Source organism: Tachysurus fulvidraco, chromosome 9 (assembly GCF_022655615.1).
Source record: "Tachysurus fulvidraco isolate hzauxx_2018 chromosome 9, HZAU_PFXX_2.0, whole genome shotgun sequence".
In the NCBI taxonomy this organism is placed as follows: domain Eukaryota; kingdom Metazoa; phylum Chordata; class Actinopteri; order Siluriformes; family Bagridae; genus Tachysurus; species Tachysurus fulvidraco.
In genome coordinates this window covers 22,861,016-22,886,945 of record NC_062526.1, presented here as the reverse complement: position 1 = coordinate 22,886,945, position 25,930 = coordinate 22,861,016, and the positions used below count along the sequence as shown (strand labels likewise).

At 39.8% G+C, this 25,930-nt stretch overlaps 1 protein-coding gene across 1 annotated transcript; it reads right to left on the bottom strand.

The window, feature by feature from the left end:
• Window positions 1-412: 412 nt before the first annotated feature.
• On the bottom strand, window positions 413-5,718 carry cnr1 (cannabinoid receptor 1). Its single transcript, XM_027177074.2, has 2 exons — window positions 5,128-5,718; window positions 413-3,939 (listed from the first exon to the last, which is right to left on the bottom strand). The coding sequence occupies exon 2, from the start codon at window positions 3,889-3,891 to the stop codon at window positions 2,473-2,475; it is 1,419 nt and encodes a 472-aa protein (XP_027032875.1). The 5' UTR covers window positions 3,892-3,939; window positions 5,128-5,718; the 3' UTR covers window positions 413-2,472.
• Window positions 5,719-25,930: the final 20,212 nt, after the last annotated feature.

Genomic DNA, 25,930 nt, shown 5'->3' with positions numbered 1-25,930 from the left:
TTCAACCTCTGAATTATCTCAAGACTCCAAAAACCTCCATAAGCAAGGGACTATATATTACTATAATGCATCTACTCTTTCTTATAGCAAATAAGTTTTAAAAATTAGAAATCCATTAACTTCAAAACCAACATATCTACTTTAACTTAGTTCATGTAGTTACTTACCAAGTCCTTAATGTCCCAAGTCATGAGCTTTAGAGAAATATAAATGTATAAAGAATGGATTTCATCACTGATTATACTGTCTGTATAATTTAGCATAGCAGGTGATTATTAATGGACAACACATGCAGAAAAATTGGTTTGAAAATACCCAAGATGCCAATCAGTAACGACCTCCTCCAGTAGATCCAGAATTTATACTGGGAGAACTGGGTAAAAATCAGGAAGACACCCAGGAGAGTTCTGATGGTGATGGTCAGTTGTGACTTTATTGAAAATCTTAAAACAGACCACATGGCAAAGCATTAATTACAAGTTGTCACAGCATCAATATTTTCAGATGTTTAGATTATGTGCCATTTTGGAAACAGAAGCCATTTGAAGGTTTTGTGGTGTTTAATCTCCACTCCACAGACAACGATGGCAGAAAAAAGCAGACAGTCAGCAAGGAGGTTAAGGATCATGGTAGACGTCAGCTATTCGGCTAATAGTAACTGACATAAAAACAACACTGAAGTCCTTCATAATGGCAATAAAACACTTCGACAGTCAGGTTTACAGATGGCTGGTTCTGAGCCTCAGATTAAAAGTATTCCTTTGCTCGGCTTAAATTTGTGCAAATGTATAACTATTTAAAGTGAGAAAGAATGACATGAATTAAACTGGGGAACGTTTGTTATTCCACGTAGAATCATGAACAAGAGTTTGTGAATAGAATTAATCTGCTATATTTAGAGGACCTCAGTCCTATAATAGGAAGGTTATTCACCGTGCTTTAGGAAGTAAAAATAGGTTCTATGTCATTATTATGTCTATTTCGTGACTTGACTGCGGCAATTTTTTAACACGTTTATCTGAGGTGTATCCAGCACACCACAATGTTAACCCAACCGTGCAAATGTTTTTTTTTTTTAGTAAACAGAAAAAAAATGCTATACATAACAGTTTCTGACTGATTTCTTCATTATTATTATTATTATTATTATTATTATTATTATTATTATTATTATTATTATTATTATTATTATTATTATTATTATCACAATACATGAAACATGTTACAGCTGGATTGTTTTATTTTCAGTCTCTGGCTGATGTATATTCTTTTATCTCCTCAAGATATTGGTATTGCCGTTTAAACATATCGACATCCTCCGTCCTCAACATCCTAAAAATCATTATTCCAGAGACTTTTAAATGTTCCGCAGAAAAAGACATAACAGGAACTGGCCTGTTTTTGGCCACATTTGTAACAGAAACCACAAGAAAAACACCACATTACAGTTTAATATTATTACTGAATAGCAAGATTTACACCTTTTTTTTGTAACTAGAAAATGTCCGTGTCTTTCTCTGCTCCTATTGTGTACTGTAACCTATGTGCTTGGACAAAGAAAGTATTCCTTGGTCTGGCAGGGAAACGTCCACAAACGTCTGCCATTATCTTCCCCCTGAATTAATCCTGGATCCAATAAACCAGCACGTCATGCACTAAAACGACAAACTGCATCAATTTTTGTTAACTAAACAGTCGATCCACCAAAAAACAAAAGAACAAAACACACCTCTGTCTCTGGAACAGTCAGGATAAGTGAGGAGACCCAAAAATGGGATAAGAGTCCTATAGAGCTCAGAACAACACCACATAAATACAATAATGAACAATATTCAAGTCAATATTCACACTTTTCATGTTACCGTATATATTTGTTCTGGAGTTTCAACATTTGAATTTTTCTCTATCATTACATACTTATCTCACAGATTATACTGAACGGATTATACATATAGTACAGTGTACATTACCAGGTATTTACAGTATCTACATACAGTACATCTTAAACATTTTCATACTAAAAAGATCAATAGCCCCTTGTCCCAATGACAGAAGATATAATTGTTCAAGAACCTGATTTTTCAAAGTATAAAAATATATTAAGCCTTCATGAGAACATTCACGACATCCGCACATGATTGATATGATTAATAAGAATGGCACAACCAAGCACAGTAAGAGTCCCAATACAAGAACTGATGCCATGATTGAGAACGATGCTCTCACTTTGGAGAACTATTTTGGCACTTTTAACACTAAGATGCCTCAGTGGCACACATCATCCAACAATGGAAATGAATGAGCCCCGTTTGTGCTGCATTTGAACCCTTTTGTCTGTTATAGTACTGAATTGTCTTGTTTGACAAGCTGAGCAACAATTGAACTTGAAATGGACACACTCTCATGCCAATATTTAGCACATGGCTTTTATCATTCCTTCCCCTTATTCATGCCCCAGAACTGTCTGATGCCTTAGACGGCTTCAGCCGAAGTTTCGGTAGAGACGGACATGGTCACTTTGGCTATTTTCACAGTGGTCTTGACACAGCTCTCGGCCGCTCGGTTGGCATGGATATGCAGGTTGCGGTTCTGGCAGTCCGACTCCAAGCTGTTGTCTAACTGCTGTGTGATGCTGCTGCTGCTCCTGCAACCTTGGCAGGTGGCCATAAAGGCCCGGCGCAGGTCTTTACTCCTCAGTGCATAAATGATGGGGTTCACTGTGGAGTTGAGCAAGCAGAGCATGCTACAGAAAGCAAACACTGTCTTGATGTCATCATTCATCTTCCAGAAAAGGTCATACACCATGATGGCCAGCAAGGGGCCCCAGCAGATCACCAGGACCACCAGAATGAGAACAAGCGTCTTGGCGAGGCGAATGTCCATCCTGGCTTGCTCAGGTCGGGTGGTCTGGACCTTGGTGCCATCCGTGTTGTAAACCACCAGACTTTTCTGTGAGGTCCGACTAAGCATTCGTACGGCATGGTGGTGGGCCTTCCACAGGATGTACATGTATGCGTAGATGATGAAAATCAAAAGGATGCTGGTCACACCAATCCAGAACATCAGGTAGTTTTCATCAATGAGAGGGAAGATGTCCGAACACACAGAGTTTAAGCGTATGCAGTTCCATCCAATAAGTGGAAGCACTGCAATGATGATGGAAATGGCCCACATCATGCAGAAAGCAATCACTGCCTTGGTTCGTGTCACGATGCGTCGGTAGGCCAGCGGGCGATGGATTGAGATATATCGATCGATGGCTGTGAGAAAGAGACTCCCAACAGAGGCGGTAAAGGACGCTGTGACACCTCCAAGCTTAAACAAAAATATGTTTGGACTATCTTTGCGGTGAAAGATGTGGAAGTCTAAGAAACTGTAGACAAAAATGACACTGCCCAGCAAATCTGCAATGGCCAGGCTACCAATGAAGTGATAAGAAGGTCTGCAGCGCAGTGTGCGTGAGTGCAATATCACACACAGGACCACAAGGTTCTCCAGAACCGTGAAGGTTCCCAGTGTCAGAGACATGACCGCTACTGCCAGCTGCTGGCTTGGAGTCAGGATCATGAAACACTCCATGTCCATGAAGTTCTCTCCACACTGTACACTAGCCCCATCCTCCCCCAGACTCTGGTTCCCAAACAGATCTGTGCCATTGGTGGGATAAAAAGGAAGCCCTTTAACGATTAGTTCCTCATCCGGCCCCACTTTATCCGGGAAGGAGCTGCTGCGGAATGCAGATGGTGGCTTCTGAAATGAGTAGCTGCCTTTGACAAAATCAGCGTCGATAGTGGCATCATCGTAGCTGGCGTCATTGGACCCAAGGTATTGGAGACCAGAGGTGATGGTCCTGAAGGTGGTGTCTGCCACGCCATCCAGAACAGACTTCATGTCTGCCGCCGAGAAGGGAACGCTGTGGCCAAGGATGTGTCACAAAATCTATTAAATGCAGAGGAGAAAATATTGCAGACAATGAATTAGTATTTTAGAGTCTTGTCTGCTACGCACACACACTGAGCATAACTAGAAAATCTCTGGAGAGTTAAATGAAAATGCTGAAATGCATCACCGATTTCCTAATGGAGCCAAACTGAACCTTGAACGCATTCAAGGACATCGGTATCCTAAAGATTTTAGTACTTTTTCCATGACAAATTTTATAAGCCAAGATTTAAGGACGTAGTTCCAGATACATTCAAGGCAATTAAATGTCTCATATCATATGAGGGGACCTCTAGGGTCTACACACTGAGGAATCACCATCAACCAGCTGCTACTCAAAGAAATGAGATGCATTAAGTGTGAATAATGAATCTGTAATACACAGCAGACAGGAGAGTCGACTCCTCACTTCTCACTCACACGGCTCTGATTTATCACTATATACGACTTCAATCACTTTAACGGCTGTATTACGTCAGAACAACGCGAATCATTTTAGCTGATTACCTCCCGTTTATTTAACCGTATTAACTGTTGATTGACGGCGATGTTTATTGGGATTTACAGCCGGTCATGTTTAGGACACCCACAAGAGGGCGCAGTTCGGCCGAATGAATAAAAGATGTTTTTCTCATAGTTTTGGGGAATATTTAGAAAAAAAAATACACATTCAATATTTGGTTTAGGCTATTTATTTATTTATTTATTTATTTATTTATTTATTTATTTATTGACATTCTCTGTGTAGAGAATTTGAAGGTTATCACTGTTTACATTTTTACACAAAAAAGAATGGTTTAAAATAACACTGGTGCAAATAGCTGTCAAAAGGTGTGTAAAAAATAAAGTAAAACGAATCTACTACTACTACTATTAATAATAATAATAATAATAATAATAATAATAATAACAAGAATAATAATAAGAATAATAATAACAATACTACTACTAACAAAAACAACAACAACAACAACAATAATAATAATAATAATAATAATAATAATAATAATAATAATAATAATAATAATAATAATAATAGTTTGGAAGCAAAACATAAATTAAGTTTATCCCTTCAACCCAATGGCAAGGAACAAGTAAAAAATGTTCTTCAACCAGAAAAAAGTGCATTAAAGTATGTTTTATCCACAAATTACACAATCCACACAGAAAAACGTATTTGTGTACCTTCACATAGTTCCCACAGATTTTTTGGGTTCTCCGGTTGTCTTCGAAGATTAATCCAATCACATCAAACACGAAAAAAAGAAACTCTTGACAAATGCAGAGCAGAAAAGCAAAAGTGCGCGCTCACATCACGGAGCTCAGCTGAAGGTGTAAAGTCTGACTGTAATGCAGCCGCACTGAGAGCGGAGCGCGCGCCTCTGTGTGTGTGTGTGTGCGCGCGGCTCAGGGCTGTGGATCCCGTGCGCGCTCTGCATATTTATGACGCCTCTTCGGAGCGCAGGGCGGTCACGTGTTCTCCACGCAGCAACAAGTGCACGAGTAAGAGGGGATCTGCAGCTGCACCAAAGGCTCACATCTTTTTTGTTTTTCCACGTATGTCACAGCGCGCGCCTCCGTATGTATGGCCTTAGACGCTTATGTCGGTTCCCAAACACCATCAGTCTGTGCCACAAATCCATCATCTTAATGCCCTGGAAACACTGTTAACTTTAATGTATTTATAGTTGATTTGGTCACATTTCATTGTTACACTATATATCTAAAGTTTCTCAATACCTGACCATCACTTTCATACTGTATGCATTCATTCCCAGTTAACTCTCCTGCACCTTTGGGATGAACCGGAACACTGACTGCACCCCAGACCTCTTCACCCATCATTAGTGCCTGATCTCACTAATGCTCTTGTTTCTGAATGATCACACATCTCGACAGCAATGCTCCAAAATCCAAGCCTTCCCAGAAGAGCGGAGCTTATTACAACAACGACAGGAGACTAAATCTGAACCAAATGTTCAACAAGCACATGGCTGATGTTCAGGTTCAATATAGAATGCTTCTTTAGAACAGACAGCACTGACAATGCAGGTTCAATAAAGTTAGATATTTTCTCTAGTTAGATATTTTCTCTTGTGTTCACTGTCCGCACTGCTCACGCAATTCCATCTCAAGAGGGCACGAGTAAAAATAAGCTGCCTTGTCATGTGGATCACCTATTTACTGCATTAGCAGTGAACAGAAAGGGAGAAAGTGAAATAAGAGGAAGGGTAACATTCTAAACGTACAGGTGAACATTACCCACTGTTAGGCTTTCATAGCTAATCTGAATTCTGTGATCCGTCTGTGTTTTATCAGCCAGAGAAGATTAATTGGCTGTTTGCATGCACTTGTGTGTGTGTGTGTGTGTGTGTGTGTGTCAGTGTGTGTGTGTGTGTGTGTCAGTGTGTGCACCATTTCAGTCCCTCCTCCTGTGTAAATGACGTTACAACAGTCTGTGGGCGGCTGCTCTTGGACCCACATTAAGAGCAGGGGTGTATAGATCTCTCTCCCTCTCCCTCTCCCTCTCCCTCTCCCTCTATTCTCTTCTCCTGCTGGATAGATATGAATGTCAATGATTCACACCGTACATATTTTTGATGTCCCAAAGGCAAGATTAGAATAACAACAAAAGCTGCAATATGCTCATCTGCCCCTGGGAACAATAGCCAGAAAGTGTATTTAAATAGACATGGAAACAAAATAAACATTCATCGACCATGCTGGCAGTAAACTGAGGCATCGCTACACAAAGACAGTTCAATTCATGTGTGAGATGTAAAACCCAGTTGCTGCAGGCCACTCATTTGATCCAGGCAAGTCTGATACAAGCAGATGAGATGCAATCATAGTCAAGTGTGATTGTTTTGTGCGACCGCGTGGACGCGTTGCCAATCAGATGGCGTACCGTGACGCACGCCCAGCCCCCTGCCATCTGGGCATCTCTGGTGGTACAGCTTGTTCTGCGGAGGATCCAAGTGCTCTGAGTATGACTCGTAGATTAGAAACATGAGACAAGGAGCTACTCACTACCACTCTGTCATGAATAGCCAGACTGAAAAACATGTCCAAGACCAACACTGGATAGTTTAAGCATCTAAGAATTCTAGGGAACCTTCCAGATTGTTAAACTATGTGCTATATTTATTCATACCACTGAATTCTGAACACTGAAATGGTTGAAAGTCCTCACTATGACAAGAGGTTAATGTTACATAACAGGAGTGCTGACGGTTTTTTGTGACTTTTTGTATTATTTGGTTTAATTCATTTCACATTCTTGTAATTTAAAGTCTAAGAGACTGGTAAAGAAAAAATAAATCACAGTGATATGGACCAGCATCATCCAACTGGTGGTCAAAATGACATATGTCAATTTTCCTGTCAGCCATGTTGGCCATCAACTCAGAAGGCTTCACCTCTTGTTATAGGATCCAATCATTTTAACATAATATATGTTTCAATGAAGCTTTAGGAAATTTCTCAAAATCACTTATGAATAATTTTTTTTAAAACATTCTTAGGTCAAGGTTAAAAAGACTAAAACCCAAAGTCCTAAGACTTTTTTGTTTTGTAATACAATCTTAGAAACATGACATATCGAGGGTTCTTTGGATGGGTAACAGTTTACTACAGAAGTTGTACATGGAAACATTTCCAAGTTTTCCCTAAGGATGCCACTTTAAAGGTTAATAAGCCAACTGCAAGACACCATGCATGTTCATGTTGTATGTAGGGGCAATTCATATCATATCAGCTCTAACACTTTAATGTGGTGGGTGGAAGCTGGAGAACCCAAAGCAAATCCACAGATCGAACTGTAGACCTGTGGAGCTGTGAGGAGAAACTGATGATGGGAAGCACAGCTGAAAGAGGTCACTTTTGGGCAAAGATGGATTGCAAGAAATTACATTTGTATGTCCATTCTCTGCACCATTTATCTTACTGAGTCACAGGGAAGAGTACACCCTGGACAGGATGAAATCACACACACTCACACACATATCTACAAACTACAGACAATTTAAAGCTGCCAATCAGCTGTCTGTGGACTGGGAAAGTAGCACGTTTAGAAAATACAAAGTCTACACACACGACAGAGGTAGGAATTGAGCCCTTAACCTTAGAGGTGTGAGGCAAACCACCTGCCATACATCTACAGTATACTGTAGATCTGGTTACACTACAGACCAGCTAGCTACATATACCCATGATTTGATTAGCATGTATACTCTATGTATCATTACAGGGGGGATACGGTGGCTTAGAGGTTAGCACGTTTGCCTCACACCTCTAGGGTTGGGGGTTCGATTCCTACCTCTGTCGTGTGTGTAGACTTTGTATTTTCTAAACGTGCTACTTTCCGCCTCCGCCTTGTGTGTGTGGAGTTTGCATGTTCTCCCCTTGCCTCGGGGGTTTCCTCCGGGTACTCCGGTTTCCTCCCCCGGTCCGAAGACATGCATGGTAGGTTGATTGGCATCTCTGGAAAATTGTCCGTAGTGTGTGATTGCGTGAGTGAATGAGAGTGTGTGTGTGTATGCCCTGTGATGGGTTGGCACTCCGTCCAGGGTGTATCCTGCCTTGATGCTCGATGACGCCTGAGATAGGCACAGGCTCCCCATGACCCGAGGTAGTTCGGATAAGCGGTAGAAAATGAATGAATGAATGCATCATTACAAGCCTGGCTAGACCAACTTGCACAGTTAACTAAAGTTACACAGAGTGCAAGAAAGTCTTCTCCAATCATTCTGCTTCACTTTACCGCCAAATGCTAGATGTTCCACTTTGTTTGTGCACTAAAATTATTGACAATGTTTTGGCTCTTGTTTGCCACAGGCTCACATACTGTATGTCTGAGATCATATTTTCATTTCCTCGACTTATTGTCAAGACGGATCATTTCACGGAGAAAGCCAGTGAATTACTGGTGCCAGCTAACAGGGCGCATACTGAAAAAGTGTTTCCTTGACAGTGTATTAAAAATAACAGCTACACAAAGTGCTGCCGAGTATGTGTCCTGAGAAAACGGATAAATAAACAAGTTGGATGGAATTGTCAGTGTGAATGTGATCATGCTGAATTAAAATTTACCCTGCCACCTAGTGGTAAGGTGATAACAACGTCAGACTTATTGAAAACTTCCTTTTGCAGATAAGAAGGCTTACATAAATGAATAATTGAACAATAAGCCATCGTCCAGGAAACGTTTTTATCGGTCAACGTGTTGGAAATGATGAAATAACAACAGTTCCAGCATGCACTTAGAGTCGACTTTTGAATTCTGTGTGAAGCCCATACTGCTGACGCACATAGACACTCTCTTGACTTTAAACACGTTTACAGGCACTAAGGAGATGAAATATTATCAGACGACTAGTCAGTGCTTATTAATGGAGGCATGTCTCCATGATTTCCACTGTGCAGAGCCAGTAATGAGGCACTAAGCAGCCCATCAATTCCCCAAGCCTCCAGCCGGCATCTGATTTCAGATCCCTAATACAAAGCACTGCTAATATCCAGACCATGTTTCTCTACTATATATCTCTAGATGTGTCTTACAGAACCTGTGCAGGATCTGAAACCTCACTATAGACACAATTAACACTACACTGTGTTTTTTTTTCAAAATGTGTATATATACTGTATATAAAAAAAACATCATGCATCATCGTTAATATTTGTATCTGTAATGATCCTTAATAATCCAAAATATTTACTTTGTAAGGATAAAAAAAATTATTATCTATATAATAATACCATATTTAAAAAAAAAAAAAAAAAAAATAATAATAATGAGGTTTTACATTTAATATTTATATTAATTATAAGACCTCATTAAGTAAACAATAAAACACTTCAAACTACCTGGAAGTTGATTATTTTCCTGTAATATCATGTCCTGAAGTGTAATATTCCCCTTCCGACCAGAGCAATTTGCTATAAAAATGTCATTTAAAAAATGAAGTTTGATTCATTTTATTGGTTAATTGTTAAATGTAACGTTGTGGAAAGTCTGTAAAAGTCATCTAGGGTAAAAATTCTACACTTTAGAGGGGTAAAACATACCTTCTATTACAAAGAGCTGACACTGGAGACTCCTGTACTGTCAGCTATATACTGTACAGTGTGGTTGAAATGACAATAAAAGCTTCTTGACTTGACTTGACTCTTGACTTGACTCTTTCCAAGAACAAGGTTCACTTGAATGTACTGTAGGCTGCCTTGAAATCCTGAAAAAGCACCAAAACAACAGGATCAACAATTTAGAGAAGCCAATGAGTCTCAGGCATTTATCTGAATGATTAAAAATGCTCTATGTCATTTTTTAAAACATTTAGATGTAAATAAATGAAGTATAAGCTGAAATCCGAATCTCTTATCTCAGGTCCATATTTTGATTTCAAACCCAAACGACTTTCCTTTTGCACAAACAAATAAATTGGTCGTGTTTTTCCGACAAGTTTCACAATTGACTACGACTGATTTTCTTTTTTGTTAAATAACAGAATGTGTTTGATTAGGTTTATATTACACGGACAGTCCAGGGGTCACAAACTCCCTGTTTAATATATAGGAATGAAAACACACTAGATGGAGCACATTAATATAAAACTTGTGATTTGTCTTGCTGCAGCTTGCCAGTGAGTCCTGCTGTTATAGGAAATGAAACACACCTTCTGACCGATGTGATGTAAGAAATTAACTGCACTATAATTAAATCCATGACAACTTCTGAAGACAATTTATCACAATGCCCTGTGGGTATGTGGAGTTTTAATTATGACTGAAAAGAAAATCCATATTTTCGTTACGTGTCATTCACTGAAGTGAAAACTGAAAATCAGGTCAGTACAGACATCAGGTAAAGATTCTATAAGTAGTTATATGATAATTATCAATTACATTATAGCAATTACAGTGTAAACACTTCTTGTTCCATAACGAGCTTGTCATGTTGAGGAGAAACTATCAAGAAAGCCTTCCTTCCTGAAGACTTTGACATGACAGACTGATGCTGATACCATGTAAGACTCCTTCCCCAGATGCTCTGTTCAATCCTGTCTGTGTGGAGTTTCACATGTTCTCCACATGTTTATAAGGCTTTCCTCTGGTGGATTGGTGCCATTAAATTACCCAGATTAATAATGTCTTGTTTACAGTGCGCTTTGATGGACTGGTGAATTTTCCCACCTTGCGTCAAATGATCCTGGATCATTATGAATAAAGAAATAAAAAAAATGAAATCTCTTTATATCAAAGAATATACAATTTTCGTAATTACATTATGTCTATTTTACTAAACCTGGTTATTTCTAGGTCTAGATTATTATTATTAGAGTCTCCGCCATGCAAGTCAGAGTGATTTATTGACAGTAACAATAATATGTTAGAACAAGCACATTAATATAAACCTGTAACTCCTGTCAGAGCTGCTATTATAGAAAACTACTAAATCAGGTATGAGATGTCTAGAGCGCTGTGGTAAAAAAAATTCACTAGAGCTTTATAAGGCATTACAAGAATAAGAATTACTAACAAATCTTTTTAGGCTACGGGTTATGATTTCTGAATACGTGCTTTAAATAAAATTTGTTCTGTATTATCACAAAATCTAAAAGGTAAAGTCACAGAAAACCTTTGAATCTTTTGCGGTTCCATTGATTTCAGTCACTAACTGCAAATGGGCTCCACTTATTTGGAACATTTATAGATTAGCACAATCATAGCAGAGTTTGATTAGCTGTCAAAAAGCTGTAGTGCTATAGAGCTGTAGTAATTTCTCACTGTTAACTCTTTACAGGAGGTACGTTTTCCGAGGTAATCGAGCACGAAACGTGTGTATAAGAAGTCAGCATGATGTTGTCAGGGTTATTTGTGTAGCCCATCTGCTTCCGGGGGCTAATTCTGCTCCTTGGAAAAAATTACAACCTATCCTCTATTATTTATCACGTCTCTCACTAAACTCTCCCTGTACTGCAATTACTCAGCATGGCTATTCTTTTTACTGTAGATGCCACCACTAAGACAAAGCCATATTTAGATGTTTATTTATAGTCGTGTGAGAGACGGTGGGGTTTTTCCGGGTCAGGAAGCTGATGACTTATTGGTCTGTGTGTATGTTTGGTTTGGTCTCTTTTTCATTTTTATCCAAATCGACTTTAGATGAAGTTTACATAGTGTGAGAAGATCTGGTCACATCTGGTCAAAAGAGCTGAGATAGCCACAACAAAAAAAAAAAACTAAGGGTATTTATAACGTAGATTATTATCTACTTTATTATTATCAACTACACTGCATGACTAAAAGTTTCTGGACACCTGACCATCACATCCATATTTATTTTTTAACATCCTATTCCATATTTAGTCCGACTTTTACTCCTGGCTTTAGGGATTTGCTCATTCGGCCACAGAATTATTAGTGAATCCACGCCATCATGGAGATAGCTTTGTGCACTGTGACGCTGGAACAGGTTTGGGCCTCTTAGTTCCAGTGAATGTAATCTCTCTCACTCATTTTCTACAGCTTATCCGAACTACCTCGGGTCACGGGGAGCCTGTGCCTATCAGGCGTCATCGGGCATCAAGGCAGGATACACCCTGGACGGAGTGCCAACCCATCACAGGGCACACACACACACACACACACACAGTTTTCTCACAGAGATGCCAATCAACCTACCATGCATGTCTTTGGACCAGGGGAGGAAACCGGAGTACCCCTAGGCACGGGGAGAACATGCAAACTCCACACACACATCGAATCGAACCCCGACCCTGGAGGTGTGAGGCGAACGTGCTAACCAATAAGCCACCGTGCCCCCTGTATAAATGAAATGTTAGCATATAAATGCTAAGAAAGCATGTTGTGGCATTATATTCTGTATATACTACAAAATTCTCAGAAGGAATCGCACATCAAGGATCGAATATATATCTATTTGACCAGTTCAACAAATCTTTTTGTTGTTTGTTTTTTATTGTTTACGCCTGAAGGTTTTATGGTATCCGTGCATGAAAGTGTGCTAGACATTTCTTCTCTCTGCAAAAATTTGTTTTGTCCTTGAAATGATGAAATACAGTTACAAAACTTAACTTACCAACAGGTCGGATTGACGATTTATACAGTTCAGTAACTACCTTTAGAAATCAAATAAATGTTTATATTCTCAGCAAGAAATTGAAATCTTGTCCTTGGTAATCAGATGGTGTAGGTATAGTACTTGATAACATGTAAATAGAATTCTTAATCTCAATATTCTTGCCAGATAAATAAAAACATGGCGACAGTCACCCCAGCTTTTGATGATTTCATATAAATAGATATTGCGTGCTGTGATACTGCTCCACCTACGAGAACGTAAAAATCTGCCATTTCATCAATCTATGAATGTATTAAAAGATGTATTTTGTGATAGCGAAGATTTGTAAAGTTTCATTTTGAACTCGTAAATCAATTTAATCTCGGAGAACGCTTTTCCATCTCCAGAGGTGTGTGTGTTTCAGACGTGATCGTAGAGAGTAGTGAAGCTCAATCATTTTTACTCCACATGAATATATTGTAAACATCAATCACACTTTCCAGAACCAAAAAAAAAAAGAAAAAAAAAGATTTTGCAAGACAACCTTTCCTTGCGATGTGTAAATGATTTAAACGTACACAACATACACAACAACTCGTATACAGTACAATATACAAAGCTAAGGCTAATGCTGCCATCGGTCATCATAACGAGAGAAAATGTGATCTCAGTGACATTGAGTGTGGCAGTGTTGTTGGTTGAGGTCAGAGGAGCGTAAACTAGACTGGTTTGAGCTTTAAAGATAAGCTACAGTAACTCAATTAACTACTCTACGACCTTAACGAGCAGAAAAGCATCTCAGAAAATAAACCTCAGAGCAAAATGCTGACTCCAACAAGGAGGCCGCGATTACATTTTAATTAAATTAGAAATGAAAACTTGACCTGAATTACACTGATTACGTACTTGAATGCGCTGTACTTCACATACCAACATGAACTGGAATATCGGACACACGTACTGCTTTCCAAAGCACTTTTTTCAACCTTTTTTTTTTTTTTTACATTACTCTTGTGCACTTCCTCTTTCCATTTCTCCTCAAGAAATCCCCTGCTGCCATGATTCAATCACCTTATCAGCTCAACAAGCTGAATAACTATCCTTGAAAGGTTGAGGGATCGAGAAAATATTACTCTAGATTTTCTTTATTCCCGCAAAACTGCAACTAATGATTTTTATTAAATGCTTGTTAGATAAAGTGATAATGAAAAATATAAATATATGTTGCGATAAACACTTTTTTTTGTGCTTGAGGTCACATAACCACACCATTGCAGCCATTATGGCAGGGTGACCGACAGAAAGTAAACAGAACCTCGTTTAACAACTACAACGCAACTTGACTCTTATTCGATGCCATATAGAGTGTATGTTAAGAAAGGAAAGCAAAGAGCAAATTATTTTTTTTCATAAACATGACTCAAAATCTCAGAGTTCCCTCAATGTTTAAAATGTTCTTGGAGATCTTGTTTAGATGCAGAAGCAGCGGCTCCTTGTATCTTCTGCAGTACTAAAATAACCTTCATTTGGTAGTGTCACATATTATACTGTAATATTTAATTACTGCATTATTTAAAGACAAACTCCAGAAACACATCTTTTTATAGGTGCACAATAAGTTCTACAGCAAACAAAGAGTTTTTTAATATGCCAGAATTTGAAAAATTAATATGTTTTTGCTTTGCTGTGGAAGGTAGAAGATCTTCTTGTCCCAGTGGACACGATGACTTAAAGGTGTCTGATGAGCTCATGCGCTTCACCGGCATGCTTTTATTGCTCTCTTGCTGTAAGCATCTATCTGCATCTTGTCTCTGGTAGCAGCAAGACATAGTGTTGGCATGGCAACCAAACAACACGAAATCCTCCTGGGTGTGCTTCCTACCTATAGATGATGATGACAATGAAATGAGGCTCTCGTGAATGGAATGCTGAATGCATGCATCGTGCTGACTTTAGACACGAACAATCCTGTCATTATCCTGCTGTATTATAGAGCGATATTATTAAAGCATACGCAGAGCACATACACGCGCAGAGCACATACATAGAGAATATACATGAATAAAGCTGATTTTGTTACTGTATATTAAATGTAATGGGTTAAACATGACACCTACATAACCCTGACCTGACTCTGTACATGTCCATGCTTTAAGATGTTTCATTAACCAGAGATCCAGTTTTATTCAATCTTTAAAATCTCTTAATAAACACACACACACACACACACACACACACACACACACACACACACACACACACACACACACACACACACACACACACACACACACACACACACACACACACACACGACCCTGAGAACTGTGTGCCTCTATTGTTGGTGAACTTTCAATACCTTCCAAAGCCACTGTTCTTTTTAGATCTGCGCAGGACCACACAAACACCCACACAGTGTGTAAGAACATTAAGACACAACCACACTGCATGCTCTGCAGTCATAGCAACCGGGCTGCTGCAGATGAATTGTTGACACCCTTCCACCACTTTCCAAGAAGTCTGGCTGCCAACAGCCGTGAGGCTGGAGCACTTCTGCTTGTCGGCCCGTGAGAACGAGCGTCTCAGCATCTTATCGTTCTCCACAGGCACCTCCGAGAGATGCTTACTGCTCTGGCAAGCTCAGTTGTAGAAGGCTGCTTGGTATTCAGCGAGAGTGCCAGCTGTCTGGGTGACTGGACGAGAACATGAAGGCCGAGCGGCCGGGACTGCAAAGTGTACAGAACGAGGTATCTGATTGAAAAATACCTTGTATACCTTTGCACTTAAAATACCACCCACTACACTGACGACAAGAGTGAAATAGGTCTCCTTCAAACATTACAACACAAGGCACAAAGCCTAAAGGTTCGGTCCTGAAGATAACAAGCCTATAATGTCCTGTTCTTTTTTAAAAGCATCCATGGCTTCATTCCAATATTGTTTTTAACACCTGTCTTCCATTTCCGCTAACAGATTCCAAAACACTCATATTTATGCATTAAGCATTATGCATGCTTTTTCCACAAAGTGAGGGCTGAACATAATCCAAGCCACCGCTGTCTATTAGGTGTTCTCTGTCTTGTAAAATTAAATAAGTTGCACCAAAATACAGCTTTGTATGAAGTGTATACTGTGCTGAGGGGAGAGAAGCTCCACTATTTTATTTTTTTTTTAAACAATTGATTGAAATTCACACACGGAGTCGGAACACATTGTACATCCGACAAGAACACAAGGAAACTAATTCTCACTGATTAACACCGCTGATGTTTTTGCTCCCTTGTTGAATGTTCCCATCCTCTATTAGCATTCTATTTCTACGGCTGCACGGAGATGAGAGCAGAGCAAAAAAAAAAAAAGAACTGTTTACATGAGCTTGGACCTTACTAAGGCTATGTTTCTTCGAGTGCTGTAGGAACTCTGAGCGAGTAGTAACCTTTAACTTTGATTAGATGCAATATACTTAAATCTCTCAGGAAGAAAATTGGATCCTGAAGGTTACTCAGCTTTCATTCACTAATAAACTAAAAACCAGAAGCTTAGCGCTGAGAGTTTGAGTGTCAATGGTTCATCCAAGGTTTAAGATGTTGATGTATGCATGATGAGGAATTCTTTAAGGTTGCACTGATCTGCATGCTGATCCACCACTGAGATTTACATCTATTGTTGATGCTTGTTTCAGAGCACTTAAACGTCTCCCCTGAAGCCAGTCGCTACACTGCTATCCATGCTATTTTACATAAAGGAACTTGCGGATTCCCGTGATTGGCTAATATAGCAGTGATAATCGCGTCTTGTCTGGAACTTAACAAAAGTAATGACAACTAAATATTAATAGAAGTAATCGTTTCAGTTGAACCCAACAGCTGTAAAGATCTGAAGACAACAGTTGGATGTCAGTTTCATAAAACTCAACACTTCCATGTTGAGATTTTAAAAATTCAAGTAGTCTATGCCATGATCTGTTTCTTAAAATAATGTGATTTGCTAATAAAGAATGTCACTAATTAGAGAAAATACCTCTGAACTGTACCTCCAAATATCGATCTGTTTTCCACCAATCTGGGTTTGGCCAACAGATACAGTACAGACCAAAAGTTTGGACACACCACCTTTTCAACAGGACAGTGACCCAAAACACACCTCCAGGCTGTGTAAGGGCTATTTGACCATGAAGGAGAGTGATGGGGTGCTGCGCCACATAACCTGGCCTCCACAGTCACCGGACCTGAACCCAGTCGAGATGGTTTGGGGTGAGCTGGATCGCAGAGTGAAGGCAAAAGCGCCAACAAGTGCTAAGCATCTCTAGGAACTCCTTCAAGACTGTTGGAAGACCATTTCAGGTGACGACCTCTTGAAGCTCATCAAGAGAATGCCAAGAGTGTGCAAAGCAGTAATCAAAGCAAAAGGTAGCTACTTTGAAGAACCTAGAATATGACATATTTTCAGTTGTTTCACACTTTTTTGTTATGCACGTATATAATTCCACACGTGTTAATTCATAGTTTTGATGCCTTCAGTGTGAATCTACAATTTTCATAGTCATGAAAATAAAGAAAACTCTTTGAATGAGAAGGTGTGTCCAAACTTTTGGTCTATACTGTATTGCCCAGTCTCTTGTCGCAAAGTTTTATGACCGATTTAAGGCTGAAATGAATGTGGCTAAGTGAAATCTGCCTTCACAATGGTTCGCATATTGGGAAAAACTTGTTTTGAGGCTCAGAGAAGAAGGAATAGAGAAGAAGAATTTGTCACATCTACATGACAGCACAGAGAAATCCTGTTCTTCACATGTCCAGCTTAGGAAGTTGGGGTCAGAGCACAGGGTCAGCCATGATGCAGTGTCCCTGCAGCAGACAGGATTAAGGGCCCAACAGTAGCAGCTTGACAGCACATTGACTTGAACCCCTGACCTTATGAGCAACAACCCAGAGCCTTCACTGTTTGAGCCACGACTCCCATCTATAGAAAAGCTTTTCTCAATGAAAGTTCTATTTCTATACATTCATTTGATTTATTCTGATGAGTCTGTGCTAGACCATCCACGTAAAGCAACCTATGCCCCTTTTCCACCGAGGCAGTTCAAGTGCTGGTTCGGAGCCTAATTTAGAACCAGTTCTTTCTGTTTCGACCGCCAAAGCACCGGCTCTGAACCAGGAAAAGTGGTTCTTAAGTAGCAATAAAATGTTGCTGGTCTAGACTTAAGAACCGCTTGAGTTAGGAGCTGGGGGGGCTACTGTTAGCGCACTTTTACTTTACCACGATATGATACATTATCAGCACACATGATAGTAGGTAGCTACATGCTAAGACTAACTTTTTTCTGTGTTAACGATAAAATAACGTTATGTACTTTATCGATTACAACCTCCGTTTATACAGATTACACGGAGCCGCACGTACACGTTTTATTCGCCGCGTTTGGATGCCAATGTTGGTTCACAAAGCCATGATCATTAAAGCAGTAAAGCAACATCCGCCATTGTTGTTGTGTTTGTGTTTGCTGCTGCTGCGCTAACGTTGCTGGGACACGTGACACGTATACAGTGACGTCACACTCGGCGCTGTGATGGCTCTCTAGCCGGTGGAAAGGCAAACCGGTTCTTAGAAGGTTCGCCAGTGGAACCAACTTTGAACCAGCACTAGCGCTAGCTCTGAACCAGCACCAGGTTCTTTCCGGTGGAAAAGAGGCACTAGAGATCAGATTCTGTGCCATTCAGTTATTACCCCCTACTGCCTGAAACTGCTAATATCTCATAACAGCTTCTAACTCAGCAGATCAATAGCAACAGGCTATTAAAGGTGTCCTATAGACAGCACTAAATCCCTTATGTGGATAAAACGCCTTCGCCTTTTCTATGCACTTTAGAGCACAGGATGTAGACCATTAGATGTTCTATATTACAACAATCCTCAGACTCACTGCCTCATCGCAGTGAGCTTTAGGTTAGCTTTATGTTCGACCGGTGTGTCGAAAGCCAGCAGTGATATTTTGCTCATATGTTAGAAAAAAAAAATGTTTTTAATTTTAAACAGAATCAATGCACCATTTCATAGCGAAGAGAAAACCAAAGTGTGTCGATAAACTCTTGTGAATACAAATTATTACAAATCAGATCATTTCACTTGAACTGACAGTATAACACTTTCGAATAGGAGCACTGAGGCAATGTTGTGGCTGTAAGATAGCAGATAACACAACAAGTGCCACGTCCTTTCACATTCGGGTCAAAGTCTGCAGCTGACATGATTTCTGTCCACTTTTCTGGCAGGAAAGTTCAGCATCTAAATGGACGAGCATTTCCTAGCAAGACAGGATACAAACATCATTAATGTCGTTCAGATGGAGTCACGAGATTATGGTCCGGTTCAGTGATAAACACTATAAGAATATCATGAACTCTTGTCATCTGATGACCCCACAAGTTCCATTCAAGTTGTATATCATGACTGTGACTTGCAGCCAGATTCATTCATTCATTTTCTACCACTTACCCAAACTTCTCGGGTCACGTGGAGCCTGTGCCTATCTCAGGCGTCATCGGGCATCAAAGCAGGATACACCCTGGATGGAGTGCCAACCCATCACAGGGCACACACACTCTCATTCACTCACAAACTACGAACAATTTTCCAGAGATGCCAAACAACCTACCATGCATGTCTTTGGACCGGGGGAGGAAACCGGAGTACCCGGAGGAAACCCCCGAGGTACGGGGAGAAGATGCAAACTCCACACACACAAGGCGGAGGCAGGAATCGAACCCCAACCCTGGAGGTGTGAGGCGAACGTGCTAACCACTAAGCCACCGTGCCCCCCAGCCAGATTCAGTTCATCATCATAATCCCATAGCCTTATGTGGACCAGCACCGCACATCACCCATTTTTCATGATTTATCATCTGGATTGTGTGTATTTGTGAATCTCTCATCTTCCTCAGAACTATCTTGCACATGTTTCTGGTCAGTTGGTGGAACCGTAGTCTTGACGCACTTGTAGCACTGCCAGTTCCTGCATCACTTCATTCGCAGTTGGGATAAAAGTGTCTGCCAAATTAATGTAACTCTCACTATGAGTAATGAGAGAAAGATAGAGAGAGAAAGAAAGTGAGGAAAACAGAGAAGAATACAGAGATAAAAAAAAAACTTTCCTTTATCTCTGTGGAGTCCAAAGTAATATAAAAAGACAAGACATCTCTAATATATGGATGTAGATAGAAAGCAGGGCTTGATCGGTAAATCTTTTACAATGAAGAAGGAAACCTTTTTTTTCCTGGAAACAACTTCTGTTAAATAGTTAATAAAAATTCTTACAGCATTACTAATGCGATTAACTAAATGACAGACAGAACATTAACTTTCTCCCTCCGCATTTATTGTCCTTTGGCTAAAATCCCCAAAAGTCGCTCCCTTTGGTGCACAAAAAAGCATGAACACAATCTCGCGCTTTCATCTTCTTTCATCTAGGTTGCCCCAAGGGTCAGTCAGGCGTCCTTTTGAATATTAAATGATCCACCACGATGCAGCTTTTGTCCGATAATATTTCGGACTGGAGAGTGCTGTTTGAAGTGGTAGAGAACTGTGCTGCATCTAATTCAAGGTCGCAAGCTTTATTGCACACACAAGAAAAAAAAAAGAAAAAAAAAACACTCTGCATCTTGAGATACACAATTTAGAACCCTACAATGGCTCAAATAAAGACTCTTTCAGTCCATCACCCTCATAATCATCCTCTTCACCCCGGCAAACCCGGCTGGAAAATTCCCCCCAGTGCAGGATCTGAATAATGTGTAATTGTGTTCATAATTGAGTCTGTCTGTGAAGCTGCTTTCAAAAGCACGCTACCGCTCGAGCCCATGTTTTCCAACGCAAAGGCAAAATTTGATTTCTTTCGGGAAAACGTATCATTACTTCAAAACAATGGCCCAGCCAGGCCTGATTCGTGGGTGTTTAATAGAGACAGCAAGGAAAGAGAAGATAGGTAGGGAGTTTGATTTCAATTGCAACACTATTTGTGGCTCGGCAAATGAAAGCGTTAGGCATCAGCATGTTGGTGGAGTGTAATTTATAAGCAGAGAAGAAAGAAGAGAACGGACGATGTGAGGGATGAGAAAAAAAATTGGCAAGGCATGGGGAAAGGGAAATGAAGAATAATATAAAACAAGTGGGGAGAAAAAGAAAGAAAAGGAGGTCATAGAAAACAAGATGGACAAAAAGAATGGAAGAAATGGGGGGGGGTAGTAAAAAGTGAAAAGGTGAAGAACAGCATGATGGTAGTGAGGTGCGTTTTATAAGCAGAGGAGAAAAATAATGGTAGACATGGAGGAAAATGGGAAGGAGAATGTGAAATGGAGAAGAGAAGAGAAGAGAAGAGAAGAGAAGAGAAGAGAAGAGAAGAGAAGTGAAGAGAAGTATGACAGGAAAAGGGAATTAAGGATAGGAGAAAAGATAAAGAAGAAAGATGATTGATGAACAAAAAAGAAGCAACACAATAGAAAAAAGAAGGCAAGGGGGAAATGGAAAAGTAGAAGAAGGATGAAAATAAAAATGAATGACTGATAGATGATACAAACAGAAAAGCTGAACAATAAAAGTAGAATTGAAGGAGGAATGAAGGAATGAAGGAAAAAACCATTAGAAGAGAAGTGAGAAAAGAAATTAATGGAGCAGAAAAGAGGGACGATAAAGAAATAACAAGAGAAAGGACAAAGAAAAAAAGGAAAAAAGAAAAACCAAAATAGGTAAAAGGAAGAGAGGAGAGGAATGTTTAGAGGAATGAAGGGATGATGAAAGACGAACTTAGACAATCGTGTACAGAAAACTATCCTGTCGCTGTTTGAATAAGCGTTAGATCACATGTAGGAAAAGACAGACGAGGAAGAAAGGAACGAGAGATCACATGAGGACCTTTTGTCCAATCCAGACTGAGATCCAGATAAAAGACTCTTCATGTCCATGCCGGAGGAAAAAGCCAGCATGAGGGACAGAGATATGTGTCAGTTTCAGAGATCAGATCAAAGCGGAGTGACGCGTCCATGATTCACACATCAGATGCCTGGTCATGCACTCTGAGGAGGAGGAATGAGACGTGAGTGTGTTCTCAGGCATAACGTCTACAGACGAGGGGGGAGAAAAGCACACTTGGAACGGTGCACTCGCTTCTTTGCCAGTTGTGTGATTTCAAAAAGTTGTTTTTGTTGACTTTTTTTTTTTTTCCTTCTGTAGGCTTCAGTGATGAATGCAACTTTAAAAAGCAATTATTCTTTCTTTCACAACATGAAAAATGAATAGGTGCAATTTTCCAACACTCTCAACTTAAAGACTCGATTTAAGACGTCTGTCAAAAACTTTAGTCACACACAATGAAATCCACTTGAACATCCATCTATCCATCCATTCATCCATCCATCCATCCATCTATCACAGTGAATCTGGCCACACACATTCACACACACACTCCTTCACACCTGTGGCAAATATAATGTCGATAAACATTCTGTCAACACTCATAGTAACTTGAGATCAGGACTGAACCCGGGAGCTGTGAGGTTGCCAAATGTTACCTGATCACACCTGATGTTTTTAACTGTAGATGTTTTTTATTCTATCTTAGGCCAGTGGCAAAGTGATTCATTACTCATGTGACCTACTGTACAAAGTGTGTGTGTGTGTGTGTGAATATGTATGAAGAGGTCTTCCGGTTCATCAGAGTGCAATGAGAAACCGCAGCCCAGATTTTTTGGAGTATGATTCATACCGATCACATTCATGCTTCGTCCAGTGACACCAAACGTTCCTAAAGGTTTATAAACGTGAGTTGCTTAATAATCGATAATCCCCTAAATAAAAGTCATGTGGCTGAGAGTCTACGAGAGCGTTTCGTATTCTTTTGGCATCGCACAAGAAGCAGGTCAGTAAGTTGTGATTGCTTCACGAAGTGTGTATTAGCCTTCGACCTTCTAAATTGGTAGCTGTCATGAAATAGTGGCTGATTAGGTTCGCAGAAGAAAACCTCTATTAGCATGTAAAAGACGAAAAGCACCGTTTTTTTCTTCCTGACATCGACATTATTAAAAAATTGCAAACTGATGTTATGATACTGATACTGACATATACACACACACACACACACATACTGCATATGATGAAGCTCCTATGGAAAGCCAACCACAAAAGCACAAGTACCACTAGATTCATGTTTTATTCATGAATATTGTGGCGTTTTCTTTGTTCCCTTTCTTGTATATTTGATCACATTCTGCTTCAGATGTACTACCTGTAGCTACAGATCGATCGAGGGAGCAACTTATATTGCAGGAGAAAAAAATGTATATCTGACAAGAGTATAAAGATGAAAAAAAAAAAACCCCCACAAATATAAAAGGAATAATGATTTAATATAATAGAAGGTTGTATTGTGAATGAAATGAACTCATCCTCATTTGGGTGACATTGGAGGGTGTGATTATAAATATACAGTCTGACAATTGTGTATTGATTAGGAGGTCGTTGTCCTCATCTACTCTTATAACGTCCAAAATCTTCATGAGACGGATCATTAATCTCTGGATGCCTCCATTGATTCATCCATTTTCTACTGCTTATCCGAACTACCTCGGGTCACAGGGAGCCTCAGGCGTCATCGGGTATCAAGGCAGGATACACCCTGGATGGAGTGCCAACCCATCACAGGGCACACACACTCTCTCATTCACTCACACACTACGGACAATTTTTCCAGAGATGCCAATCAACCTACCATGCATGTCTTTGGACCAGGGGAGGAAACCAAAGTACCCGGAGGAAACCCCCGAGGCACGGGGAGAACATGCAAACTCCACGCACACAAGGCGGGGGCGGGAATCGAACCCTCAACCCTGGAGGTGTGAGGCAAACGTGCTAACCTCTAAGCCACCGTGTCCTCCAGGATGCCTCCATATGGGAAGAAAATGATGAGAGTGGAGAGGAATTAGCATAGCTGCAGATATCCTAGAACACAAGATTATGGGATGTATTATGTGTATGTCTGGATAAAGAGATATGTCTTCAATCTACATTTGACCTGGGAAAGTGTGCCTGAGCCCTGAATAATCAGGAAGACTATTCCAAAGTTTGGGAGCTAAATACTAAAATGCCCGACCGCCTTTAGTAGACTTTGATATTCTGGGAACTACCAGAAGTCCTGAGTTTTGTGTTCTCAGAGAACGTGAAGGATTGTAACGTGTTAGAAGACTAGTTAGATACATGGGAGCTAAACCATTTAGAGCCTTCAATCAAACTATAAGATAGATGTATAATATTCTGCATCAAGGTCTATTTTATAAGCTGTGGAATGATGATGGTGGTGGAGGCCGTATTTAATGAGACAATCACAGCTAGGATCATACAGACGTTACTTGCACACGTCGGTAGGCTAATTGTGAATACGAACAACTTTCCATCGAAAAGCAATATAAGTCAATAGAAGGCAGAGCTTATTAGGCAAAATTCTGAGTAAACATAATACAGTCTGTTTCTTTCGTTCAATCGAAATAAACTTTAACAGGGGGGTAAAATATATCTACATCCAGCTTTCGGTGCTGTTGGTTACTTGCTAATGTAAGTGTGGATAGTATAATGTGACATAAGATACTATTATTTTCATGGCTCCAACATGAAAAACACCGTATAGAATGATCAAAGCAAAATCTGAAATATATTCAATCGGAATTGTTCTTTTATCCAGTTCATGCGTTGACTAACAAACTAACAACACAAGCTATTCGAAATTCAATCCTGAAATGTGATGCAAATGTGTGCACAATGATAAGACTGTCAGCTACAGAGAAACTAATCCTTTTTTCTTCTAATGCACATACAGTACAGAGGCACTTGTGCTATCCATCTGAGAGAGAAAAAACCCACTAAGACCAGCTTCCAAAATGTGACAAAAAAAAATCATGTGGTTAAGAGTCAGATTTATTGTATATAAGGGGAAAAAACTAAAAAAAAAAAAAAAAACGTATAAGATTTAAAGTGAGTGTGTAATTATTTTAGGACGCACACTACCGCTGCAGTGTGTCTTGTTCTGACCAGAGGAGTTTCGCTACATGACAAAGACGAAGAGTACAGTAATTTCTCTTCTCAAACACCTTCGCATTTTTCTACCACATTTAACATAAAGCTGCATGATCACATCCCCAAGCACCGGAGTCCATCTAAAGCAGGTGGCAAGAAAGAAACCGGATCAATACTGTACATGCATAAGGACTGACAACCACTTCAACTTAAATTCCCAGAGCAGACACGGGATGAATAAGAGATGACACTGTGGGAGATATAGCTGTGATGTTTTATTCACTTTTTCTACCCCCCTTCTGTTTATTCCTTTAATCCCCTACACCCCCCACCCCCAATTCCATTCCATTTTTTTTCATAGGCCATTGAAAGATGCCAGGTGATGCCTTTCAAATATTTACTTTAAGAGAGATTAGTGAAACACAAATATTATTAAACTGTTAGATAACACCTGTAAACCTGCTTATTAATGATGTTATCTAATCTAATCCAGTCATGTAGCAGCATAGAGTAGAGCGGTCCCTAGAATCAGTGAGATTTTTCTGAGGTTTAAAGCAATAATCAAGGCTCTTGACCTGTTCGTGACTGATTTTATCCATAACGCTGCTGACTCATGACCGGATAACTGTACATGTGTTCCTCATTTTGTATGGGGTTTAACACATTTGTTTAATGTTGCTGGTGACCTCATAGAATAAGTGTGTCTAACTGAATAACCCAGAATTAGAATTATAAATAATTTAAAGCATAAGCAAACAATATTGTATTCAAATCCTATTATTACCGAAATATGAACAGCTATCGAAATGCATTGAGTAGAGGATTCAGACGTTTGAAGCTCACTGTCGA